The sequence below is a fragment of the Acanthisitta chloris genome, unplaced genomic scaffold, assembly GCF_000695815.1.
Source record: "Acanthisitta chloris isolate BGI_N310 unplaced genomic scaffold, ASM69581v1 scaffold29520, whole genome shotgun sequence".
Taxonomy (NCBI): Eukaryota; Metazoa; Chordata; class Aves; order Passeriformes; family Acanthisittidae; genus Acanthisitta; species Acanthisitta chloris.
In genome coordinates this window covers 43,584-56,270 of record NW_008653800.1, presented here as the reverse complement: position 1 = coordinate 56,270, position 12,687 = coordinate 43,584, and the positions used below count along the sequence as shown (strand labels likewise).

The window sequence follows — 12,687 nt, the reverse complement described above, 5'->3', positions numbered from 1 at the left end:
CAAACCACCTTCATGGCATATGTTGATCTCCAGTTCAATTTCTGAGGCCTAATTCCAACCACCAGCCTGACTTCTTCGAAAATACAGTCTGTCACTTTCCAGCTTCTTACTTCACCTTCAGGAGCAGACCCTGAGGCTTTAGAGAAAAAAGAACCATTACTTCCTTTAGTTCATCAACTCACTGCTGTGTGTTTGTTGGGGTTTTTTTTTAAAAAAACCAACATGCCTACTAGATGTCGTCAGTTGGAACTACCTTCTTCCTCTGGAATTTGGCCCAAATTTTCCTGTTCTGAAGTTCTTGATTTTTGGGGTTGGGGTTGTGTGTACTGTTCTGCTTTTATACACCCACCGGTATAATTTAGTACATCTGTCATTTATGCTCAATATAACAGAGTCGTTTAACTGCAGGAGCTCACCAGTACAATTAACCCTGTTCCATCAAAACGAGGAGCTGATTATCTTGGCATTCATGGGAGCAGAGAGCACAGTTAGAGTGCTGCAGTTTCTGGCCCTCCCAGAGCAGTACTGCAGTCAATTGATTATTTTGTTAATTTGTTCTGCATCAGTATCCTGCTGGTTTATTATCATCCAAGTGACTTTATGCACCATGCATAAGTACAAGTATATTAAAAATCAATACTTGAACCCTTTTCCCTGGTAAAGATCTTATCATCCATGGGCTACCTTCTTTGATACATGACCTTCATTCCACTTACAGTACAACTAGTAACTTTGTCATGATGTAGTCCTATGCCAGTAAAGTAGATGCTCAGATTCTGATCTCTGCTTAATCTTGTATCCTAATGAAAAAGGAATAAATTAATTAAGAATTAAATAAACAAAAGGCACTTACTGTAGATAAGTAGCCTAATTTTGAGATGGCAAAATTCATGCTATTTTAGTAAGAAAATCTGGTTGCTTCACTAGGTTCTATTAAGTATCGTGCTTCACAGGTTCAAATAATTTAGAGATGCTATTATCTAGAAACCTGAGTCTTCGGAACATTGTTTTTCCGGCTTCAGTTAGAGAAACAAGTATATAAAAGATGGCACAAGCTTGCAGTATGGATGGGATTGAGGGCTGGATTCAAAGTCTGAACCTCACACAAGTAGATGAGATTATGGCTCTTACAAGATGTGAATGTTTTCCAATACTTTTCTACTGTTGGACATGCAGAGATGTGTTTTCTCTTGTGTGTGTTTTTGAAATATCTTACCTGTGTTGTGGTACTTAGTGCATTTATGTTACTGTTGTCATGGGGATCATTGCCTTCTAAACACGTTTTTATGAGCAGAAAGGCAAGTTCTTACCTTGTGCTGGCTAAGATCCTTCTACAAGGCAGCTGGTTGAGGCAATTTTGCAGCTCATGTAAGGGAGAAGCTACCAAGACCTTACCCAAACCTTTCAACTCCTTTAATGACATAAATGCCTACTATTTTCTGGGTGTGATTGTATGAGTTACTCCCATATGCAAATATGAGGAAAACCCCCTTGTCTGTACTGAAAAAGAGGGCCCAGAATTTCCAAGACTGTTATATTTGCAGATGGTGACATCCTGTACACCCTTTCTCCAAGTGAAATGTTCAGAAAACAGCCTGCAGAGCAGTTTCAGTTCAGAGAAGATTATACCATTTTGGGGGGTATATTTCTTTGTCTCAGGAAGTTGTAATATAATGTAATATAATACAAAAAAATAAATTATATTTTATTGTGAAGATGGAACAAATGAGACAAACAAGATGATCCTGAAGAGGGAAACCAGCCTGTGCTATTTCTGCAAATTGCTCCCTCACTTCCTCCAGGTTGTCTTATAGACAAGCCAGGGCTCTGCAGAATTGCTTTTTAATTAGTAGAAATCCTTTTGTACTAAATCCTGATTCGGTGCCTTAATGCAGCAGGTCCTGCAGAGCCAGCAGGCTTGCGTGGGAGCACAAACACATGAAATCTTTTTCTCTGGCATCCCTCTGAGTGAGGGTTGGCTTCTGTTCCTAATTATGTTCTGTGGTGACAGCTCGGGGTTTGCAGTGGCAAGCAGAGAGGCAGGGGTGGGAACGGAGGGAAGCATAATGACAGGTGATTGCTCTGTTGTCTCCATGGCATCACTGAGCCTTATCTTAGAGGTATCAAACAGTGTACTTATACCTTTCTTTACTCTGTACAGCTACCTGGCACCACTAAGCACACCTAGTACTTAGTCACTGTCCTCTTTCCAGCTTATTTTGTATTAGTTATTTTCGTTACTTTCAATCTGCTCCATTTTTAATGCACCTGCACAAGTAATTGGAACACACATATAAACCAAAGCACCTACCAATTCAATATTTTACCATTTGGTACCTTTAGTTAAGGAGTTTAAATTCATACAAGTAGATTGTTAGAAACATTTGACACTACCTTTTCAGGGCATGCTATGCTCCATCCTGCTTACTATGAGTAGGTGTTAGGTTTTCAGGATTATAATGAAGCAATATAGCTGTGAGGAAAATAGCTTTTAGCCACCATCAGTAAGATCCCAGTTTCATCTCTGCCTTAGACACCTCACTGGGCACTCTCTTTTGAGGATCCTGCTTTAATTAATGGAGACAGACACCTCCAAGAATCACTCAACTGACCTAAGATCTGATTTAGCTTTTGGATTAATTTCTCCTCTGTTGGTTTTGACTGACAGTATAAGTATGAGTTGCTGTTGACACAGTGGTATAACTCCTGTGTTGGGGCCTGGCTAGCAGAGGAGCTGTAACTTGAGCAATGGTTAAAGGAATGCTTAAGCAATTAAAAAGACACACAAAATAGGTCTTGCTGACCTTGTTTCTATCTTCATGCATACCTGTGTCTTCAATCCAACACCTTATAATGGTCTTGCTCTCTCCTGCTGCCAGGGTTTTTAGGTTTGGTTTTGGTTTTACTGCCTTATAGATAAGATAAGTCATCTTGCTAACAAGCTGAGAATAGTGCTGTTGTTTAGGTTCTCATGGACACTGTGTAGCTCTCCTTATCAGTTTCCCAGGATGTGAGAGCGGGATGCAGCTTAAACTTGTAACCTATCATAAGTAACAACTGCACGCATTGACAGGTTGAGCAACCAATCCAAAGTTGTGTGATCAGCGCGTAGCTGCATGTACGGGAGACATTTTACTGTAAATACTGTTAGGTGCCCTAAATAAAGTTGGCTATCAGAGCATCATATTGGTGTGCTGTAGTCCGTCCCTTGCAAGGACCCCAACACTCCTGTATGTATGTTTTTAATTGGAAATGCCAAAGCCATGCATGTAGAATTGGTTCTCAGAGCTACTAGATTTACTTAATAACCATTCATTATTTTCAAGAACACTCCAAAGAAAATGTTAGGGGTCTTACTGCCTTCTTGCTGCACCTCAAGGTGTACTCAGTTTATGGTTCTAAGCATTCTTCATTGATCAAGAAGGCTAGGTTTTTAATTTTTTTATAAATTAAATACTGGAACTCTTCATACTGTCTTGCTTCCAGGTGTTAGGCTAAAGACTACAAAATGTGAATGCCAAACTTGACAGAACTTCTGCAAAGTCTCTGAATATGGTAGCACATGTTACAACTCCAATTACAACCATTCAGTGCTCTCCTTTAGAAATGCTCTTTTACATGGGTTACAGATAAGGTGATTATGGTCTGACATTTGAAGATCCTGTCTCTAAAGATATCTGGGTGTCTAACTTTTCTTTTTTTTCTATAGTGCTTACTTAAATGTCTTTTGTGGATTTGCTGTGCAGAAAGAAAAGGATTTCTAAAAAAAAACGTGACTTCTTGTGTTTCATAACCTGTATTTTCATATCTTGCACTTTAGCCAGCGTGATCAGTTTAGTGGCTTTTTTGCCACATGTTTTTTTCTTGCCAGCTTATTTATTTATCATTTATTTATTGCAAGGGTAATCCCTGAAAGTCGATCACTTTACAAGACAAATTTTTGAGAGCCTCAGTAGTATCATGAAACCAGACATCACCAGACCCTTTTTTTCCCAGCAAATCTCTGGCAGGGAAGTCTATCCAATAGTCTGATAATGCACTAGAGAAATATCCAAAAAAGTAAAAGCCCATTTGAGACCTGCATCCTCATTTTATCAAATGTCTGCATCTTGGAACTGTGTCATATTGGAAATTAGTTAAAGAATTTTAGCTTCTATTTTGATGGCAGTGAAAAATAAAAGTATAGCAAGAAGATCCATGGTAATAATGATGCCTGGATAGGGTATTACTCTAATGCTGATTGTTTGGTGTCTAGAGCATGTTCAAGCTGTAGCTTTCCTCCAGATAGAACAGTCTGGGTGTCTCTTCCCCTCATAGCCATTGTAGTAGTCCTGAAGCTCTGAAATCAATCACTGGTTAGAAGTTGCAAGTGAATGACACAGACACAAAGTGTGATTTCATAACTCTTGTCTCTCCTGAAAACAAGGCTAAAAAATCTTCATATATGGTCAAGAATGTTGAGCTAAAGATGTAAAAATTATCTCTTCCAGGTGAGGAAAGCTGTGCAGCAGGAGGGCTTCAGCAGAAGGAAACGAGGATATAGAGACATCAATGACATTGACATCAACATGAACGACCCTTTATTTACGAAGCAATGGTACCTGGTAAGCATTGAAAGAAAATCACAGTAATCATAACTCAGTAATTGTCGTTCCAGTAATTCTGTGCTATTGCGATGTTTTACAAGAGTTCTTTCCAAATACACCACAAGAACTTGGGAATGGATCCAAGGCTCCATTGTGTTGTTTTTAATTGTGCCTCTTTTATGCTGGGAAGACCCAGCACATTTCAAGAGCTAAATTTAAATTTCAGTTCAGTCAACGGAAAGATCCTTAGAAGGCTTGAAAGAAAAACGTATTGATGTCCTGTGGACATTCCCGGTGTGCTAATGTGACCCCTAAAACTGCATATGAATCATGGCTTTGAGCTGTTGCCAGGTAAAATATTGGTTTAGAATTATAACAAAATGTTCTAGTGTATTGGATAGCAAAAGTTGAGGTTTTTCTTTTCTTATAGAGATCTGAATATTAATTGACTTTCTTCTGTCAAAAGCAGAACAGCTGAAAACTGATGAATTTTGGCTTAAGCTTAAGTGAAAGGAAAATTAATAATTTGCTAAATTGTTTCATTTTTAATGTGTCATATTTTATAGGGAAAAGTCTTTAATCATAGAACAAAAACTGTATTTTTTTATATGGAAGTAGCCAAAATTCTATGATTCTATTAAAATGGGTTTTTTTCCTGTTTAAAATGTTGATAAAGTAGTTCCAGTCAGTTTTAATGCTGCAACCTACTTAGGATGAAATGCTTAGTAAATGCAGTAATCCCTTGTTAACTTAAGAAGGGTCTTTTTGCTTAAGAGTAGTATTTCTTATTCTTTTTCCTTTTAATCCATTTCTTCTTTTTTTGTGAATCCATTCTATATGGCTGTGGGTTTTTTCTTAAGGTAAGAGCTTTCAGAGGAATGGGGACAGATGAGCATGGATGTGATCTAATCCTTGATGAGATGAAAAACTAAAGTGTGGATTAATTCACTTTTTTTGCTGATATTTAATCAAAATGTTGCAGTGATAAGAATAATAAAAATTTGTGAAGCTATACAGTAGTTCATTGGTTTCAAGAAAAAAGTATTTCCTGCTCATAAAAAAGTCCTCTGTAAAATCAGTTGATCTAACTTTTTTCTGGATTGACCTACTGGCCTGACATGCTTAACTAGAAAAGCCTTTTTTGGGGGTCCAAAGGATTCAGTGTTTATTCTTATAAACTACAAAGAATTGAATTTACCCAGGATTGGTTTGTTTGGGCTTTTTTTGTGGGCTTTTTTTTTTCATAGCTGCATTATTGCTGTAGATATGATTATGTACAGATGAGCACTCCAAAACAAATGGGATGTATTTTCCATGCCAAAGAGATATGTAAAAATATAAAAGAAAAATCAGTGGCTGTGGAAATATGTCAGTCAAGTAAAAAAAGCTATTTTTCTTTTTTACTGATGTACTAGATTAACACTGGTCAAGCAGATGGGACTCCTGGACTTGACCTTAACGTAGCTGAAGCATGGGAACTGGGATACACAGGGAAGGGAGTAACCATAGGAATTATGGATGATGGTAAGTGGAGACTGAGCTCTAATTTAATATTTTAAGGGGTCTTTTTTCATGTAATCACAGTGTCTAAAAAAGATTAAAAAGTAATAATGGATTGCTTACAGTGGTCAGACTGCCAGCTTCCATAAAGACTTTGAGATCTTCAGGGAAAACATGATACAAAGATTTCACTAGGGATACTGAAGCATGGATGTCTAAGCATTAAAAGTAATTTTCAATTATCACTCAAATATCTTCCAGGGCACACTATAATGGCCATTAAGTCAAAGGAAAATCTCCCCTTGACTTCTGTAGGCACTGACTGGGGGATGTAATTGCTGTGCAAAAAAATACTTCAGAAAACATTTTCTGAGTTACATTATTCTCAAAGTCACACTTGTCAGCTGAAATAATTAAAGACTTTTGTGCTGAATATCAATAAAGATCTGCATATTAAATATATTACTAATTTGAGGCTAAGTTCAAGAAAGATGAAGATAAAAGGTACAGTTGAGGTTACAGCTGTTCTACTTACAGGTTTCTTGCTGTATACAGGAATTCTGTGAATTCTTTTAATTTTCTTTGGAATAAGTTTTCAATATTTTCCATTCATGGGGACTGAATAATATTAACAATAAATAAAATGTTTGGATCCACATATGTTTTCTAGGGTCAACTGAGATCTGTGCTCACTTATTTCTGTTCCTCAAATTAAGCTGATGGACCATCAGATACAGCTTTTAGAGAAGGGAGTAATTTGCCTCAGCCTTTGTTTCCAGTAGCTCTGGAAAAGAGGCCTAAATAACATGATTCTTCATTCAGACTTTTATTGTCCATCTACCATTTGAATCAGTAAAGGTACAAGCGTCTCTTCACACAAATCTAGTGCTAAGGACCCTGCATAATGGGAGGTAATCATTTAATCAGAATAATCATGACGATATGGTATTCTCCTTGCAAATAAAATAGAGCATATAATGGTGTGGTGGTTGGAGAGGCAGGATAGAATAATGACCAAAATGTAACATGAGATTGGTGGCCATATCTTTGTGTATTTTAACTGGGTATATAATAGGTCAGTTTATCCTATCTGAGTGTAGATTTGCTGCTTCTGTTACACCATCCACTGGGATTTGTACATTTGCAATATATAGAAAGATGCCATGCAAGAGAATGAGCATATTCTGCACCAGTGCCCTATTACAATCTTTAGCATGCTACATGGTGTGGAGCCTCTGTACAGATGTTTGCTAAAATGGTCTGATCCGACATTAAATGTTTGTCTTAGTGATCACCCCAAGTCTACTTTAGGTAATTTTCTACATAGTTTACAATTTTCAGTGGTTAAAAATACTCCTTTATCTATCCTGTACTGAGCCAGTGCTTACCAATCTTGTTAGTTTTGGTATGCTTTGGGGAGACAAAGCTTGTATAAAGATAAATCGTTATTTTACCTAATCTTAACAAGTAAACATGAGCTAGTCTACAAAACAGATCAATAAATTTTGTCATTCAGCTCACCTTTTCAATTGGTATCTGGATTTTGACACAAATGATTGGAAATTACTAACTGGGACTGAAAAAATGTAAAAATCCATATTTAAAACGTGGAATCTCATTTCAATCAGTTGCATTATTCACCATTATAATTTTCCTATGGTTGCAAAGGAATCTTGTTCTGTGATCATTAGAAAATCTTTTTTGAAACTCTTAACCTTTGGTTTCTGTTCTGTCATCATCTTATTGCAGGAATCGATTATCTGCATCCTGATCTTGCATCCAATTATGTAAGTACATGCTGACCTCTTCTGTAAAATGTGGATTTTCTTATTATTATAGTTCCTCTGCTACAAAATTTGAAATACTGAGTAGAACTGAACTCCCAATCTTAGAGATTACATATTTCTCATTGAAAGATGCAGACTAAAAATGGGACTGCCTATGCAAGGAATGGAAAGGTGACAAGGCTCTTTGTGGAGGAATGACAGTGCAGCATCACTTTAAATAAGCTGCAGCTTGCAATATTGGATTTAGGACAGAAACGACTAACCTGTGAATAGGCTCTAAATCCTGCTATTAAGATGCAGAATGCCCCTGTCACTTGAAGGGCCATGGAGCTGTGGGCTGTGGGAAGGCATGTATTAGCCTTTGAAGCCTCCAGAAGCAGTTTAATTCCTTTCTAACAGGTGTTTTGATTCAGTGCTTCAAAGCACGGGCTGGACAGATTGTGTATTCTCAGCACATGCTGTGCCAATTGATTGTTCCTCAAACCTACCTCAATCTTCAGACCTTTGGACTAGAGGATTTTTATGTTTCTTAACTCTTCCAGGCTCTCTCCAACCTGCCTTTGCCACTAGCACTCCTATCTCCAGGTCCAAGGGATTCCAGCACCTATGGGCTGTGGGTTGCCTTTGTGGTGTGCTGCTCTTGCACGGTCCCTTAGACAATGTGAAACACGAGGCTCCTTGCCAGGGGGGTTACAGTGTCTCTGCTTTAGGTTTTGCTCTTCTCCTGCAGTCAGTGGCTTCCTGAGGGAAGCCCAGGCTGCTTCAGCTGAACAATGTGGCTGAGTTTGCAATTGCAGTTAAATGAAAAGTAGAACAAAAACTGCTGGAAATTCTGGTTAAAATATGAGCCGTTCAACTGCTCCAAAATGAGAAAGACAGTTATTTTTGCATATGTGCAGTTTGGAAAATAATAGCACACAGGATGAAAACTTACTTGTTGTTGCAAGTAGCAAAGCACATTCTGTAGAGAATAAATGAATGTAGAAGGTGTTTACTTTGGACAAGGAATTTAGGAAACAGCTGACCACAGAGTGCAGGTTAGCCAATTTCACTCCTCATATTAATAACTTGATAGCAGCTAATTAAACTCTGTCCCTGACTGCAAAATTCTCTCCCAAGAGAAATAAGTCGGTAGAATGTTCCCATAAATTAACAGAAACAAAGGAGTTTGTAAAAGACAGCCATTTTCTTTGCAGGAATTGTTCTCTGTGTATGTGATGTGGGCAAAGCACATACTCTACACTTCCTTTTCAGCAGCAGGTGTGGACAAAGTATATGGGAATGTTCTGTTTCTAAAAAACATGTTTCAAATAAGCAAGCAAAAAGTCTATACATCATATCTGATGCAGCAGTTCTGTTGTTAACAGTGAACCTAGGATCATGCCCAGAAACCAAAAATAGAGTTCGCTATAATAGTGTTTTCTCTTTTAATTAAAAAAATATTTTCTGTTTGATGGATAAGTATTTGTCAGGCTTAGCAGAAATATATTGGTTTTAGACTGGCAATAGTGAGCGTTCTGGAAATTAATGGAAAATGACACAGAGAATGACAATGCACAGGCAGAATGTCAGAAATCATGAAATAATGCAGCTGGAAAGAAATCTGAGTGTTGAGAAAATAGATACTGGGATGAAAATCAGAGAAGAAAAGCTGTCTGGGCATGGGGACAGCAAACCTTTAATGGCAGTCATGGAAGACCTGTGAGAAGACTGACCTTGAGATGAGAATCTGAAAAGGTTTGTGTAGGAATGACTTTTTCCAAGCAAGGAGAGATTCTGTAGTGGAGCAGTGGTCAGGCTGTGGAGGAACAAGAGAAGATTGGCTGCAAAATGCAGAATTAAGCGATGAGTGATTGGTAAGACTTTAAAGGAGCAGCAGAAACCCCATCTGAATGATCACAGTCTTAAAGGAGATAACACCCCAATGCTTTTAAATACAGAAATACAAAAATATGAGCTAGCACATAAAATCTATGGCTCTAGGCTGTCACAGCACTGTGGCTGAGAGTTGTCTGGCCAAAGGACAAGGTTGACTCCTGCTCCTGCTGCTTAAACCTGCCATCCCCTCCCTCAGCCAAGCACAGCACAGCGGGTTCAGGGCTTGGTTCCCCTGCACTTTGCCTCTCCACCTCTCGCCGTGAGGCTACAGAGGCCTCCTTGAGTCCCAGAAGATCTTGCTCTCGCAGCATCTGCTGTTTCTCAGAGGCCACAGAGACCTTTTTTCCCAGTAGGTAGTAATTTGGGCGTGGACTAAAGACAAGGATTTAAATTCAGCTGAAGGAAATATCAGTTTAGATGTTAAAATGCAATGAAACTAGTCTCTCAAGGAATGTCATTAACTCACTTTGGGATGGCATAGCAATTGTAATCACCTTTGTATAGCTCCTGTACCACACATTTGGTGTTTCACATTTGACTTTGGAGCAGCTTTCTCTGAAGTTGTATTATTTATTTTTAGGAAATTAAAAGCTTACATCTTATGTTTATCAAGTGTGTAAATGTGTGCATACCCTGGCAATGTCTATGCATCTTGCTTGGAAAATTGGGAGCAATTAGAAAGTCTCTCGAAGGTGGTGGGTTTGGCACTTGAGCATTTTCAAGTATCAAAACTTGGCATTGGTTACTCAGTTTAATTTGGCTTTTATGGCTCTGAATTTTTAGTTCTCTTGCTTGAATAGTTTAATGGGGGTTAGCACTTAGATAAAATAGAAGGTCAGGGAGGAGAAAGATCTTTCTAAAGTAAAAAAACAATTTGTATTTTCTCCTAAAACTGCTGAACTTTGACCTATCATATGGAGTGCACTTCCATCCATCTTTTTCTTTGCAGTTTCTGAGCATTACTGCTTGAATCATCCATTTCTCTTTTCAATGCACTTTATATACATGGAAAGGAGCATGCCTGCTCATGATCTGGACGGACTGTTCTCCCAGCACCGCCTCCCAGCTTGCAGCAGTATAGCTACTTGTTTTTCTGGGATGAGGGGGTTATGGCAAAGCTGGAATTTTCCATTCTGCACTGTGAATGTGGAGAGACTCATTGTCAAACGATCAATATTTTCTTCCAAGCCTTGGAAACCCTGCAGTGGTTCAGCCTTCAGGAAATTATTCTTTTTCCCACAAAGAGAGCCCTTCATTATGAACTGATAATTAAAAAGCTGGAGCCTAATGTACTCCATGGTTTTCTTTCAACTCTGTACATATAAAGATAGCAATTTTCAGGACTGACTTCTCTAAGATACAGCATCTGAGTGAGAAAGAAAAGTGAAGTTACAAGGGCTGCATATGAGATATGTCTAATTAAAGATGAGAACAGCAGCTGTGGGGGGTGGACATTGCAAATTTCAGTACATTGTTTCAAGGAAAAACCTAAGAGAGCAAATGGAGACTTGTTGTGCGACAAATAGAAACATAAGCTGAGTTCTCTCCCATATCAGTTTGTATTGTGGTCTTTTATACTTGGCCACTGTCTGCTGGTGAAGGTCAGTGTAGCAGCATTATCCCACTTAGAGCAGCAGGGAGCTGATCATCTCCTGTAAGTGGGCTTGTCCCTGATTAGCAGGAGTGAGGAAAATCAGGATCCTATCAAGAGACTCAGGCCAGGAATAAAGAAATTTCTGGTTTCAGTGTCTGGACTCTGCCTGAAGCTGAAAGCTTGTTTTAAAAATCCTAGGGAGGGAGAGAGAACGAGACAAACACTTATAGTCGGAAAACTGGAGGTGACTATGTGAGTAGGTCACTTTTTCACAAGGTATTGATACATGTAGAATGAGAATCATGCAGCAATTCTTAGTAATAGATAGCAATTTAACATATTCAGATAGGAAGAAAGATTTTGAAATCTGTGGGATTGCACAAACATGACATTGCAAACAAGCTTGCAGTCATCTGAGCAGTCCTTCGTTGCTGGCATACCCTGAACTTCCTGTCTTTTCTTCTCTGTATCTTTATGGTGCAACCCTATCTTCCAAGGTCCTTGCCAGCTGTCACTCAAGCTGTACACAGGAAAAACCCTATGTAAGGAATGAGGGAAGACTTTTTGGATTTACCCCAGGGTTAACAGAAATTGTGTGTCATCTCCTTTTCTTATTCAGATGTGAACAGCAGATGGTCTTACCTGTGTTCTCTTTCCTCTTTGCCAACATCTGCAAACACAAAGCAGTCTCTCTCACAAATTTTGGTAGCTTGTCACCAGCTAATATGATAACGGCTCCCCCTGCCTTGCTGAGACGCAAGCAGGAGCATATTTTTGGAATAATTATCTTATCACATAAGCAGTGAAGCAGGGAAACGTTCTACTTCTGTTTTGAGCTGCAATTGCCATTGTTTGCTAGAGGAACAAAAACATCATTGAATAATCTTTACAGCCACAAAAGAAATAAGAAATAGTACAGGCAATAAATTATACACTGCAATATGTACAGCAAAGCGTAGCAACAGCATAGAGGATCTTCTTTCTTTTAGAAAGTCTGTTTTTCTTCATTAGCATGAATTTCTGAGTATATCTTGGCCTCCCTGCACACCACCAAGAGGACCAGCAAACTCTTGTGATGGCCATGAGCCTGATCTCAGTGATTTACCAGTACAAATCACCAGTATCTCTACTAATATCACTGGGGCCTAATTGTGGGGTTTTATGAGTTGACAAAGCTCCATTAACATCTATTGAACTATGCTGCTTTGAACCTGATTATCTGCCCTCCCCTGAAATTCCATCTGATGCAATTGCTGGAGTCAAATAGAGTATACATTTAACTGGTGGGGAGAAAAATGTTACTCTTCGAAGACTGAAATTTCTTGGAAACACTCTGAAGACC

At 38.6% G+C, this 12,687-nt stretch overlaps 1 protein-coding gene across 1 annotated transcript in view; it reads left to right on the top strand.

Annotated features, from left to right (window-relative positions):
• PCSK2 (proprotein convertase subtilisin/kexin type 2) overlaps positions 1 to 12,687 on the top strand; it is a gene marked incomplete at its 5' end in the record, with an annotated part of 78,876 nt that overhangs the window by 24,246 nt on the left and 41,943 nt on the right. The window contains 3 exons of the mRNA XM_009082454.1: positions 4,491 to 4,604; positions 6,002 to 6,110; positions 7,836 to 7,873. Of these exons, the coding sequence (XP_009080702.1) occupies positions 4,491 to 4,604; positions 6,002 to 6,110; positions 7,836 to 7,873 (261 nt within the window). The remainder of the gene's footprint in view (positions 1 to 4,490; positions 4,605 to 6,001; positions 6,111 to 7,835; positions 7,874 to 12,687) is intronic.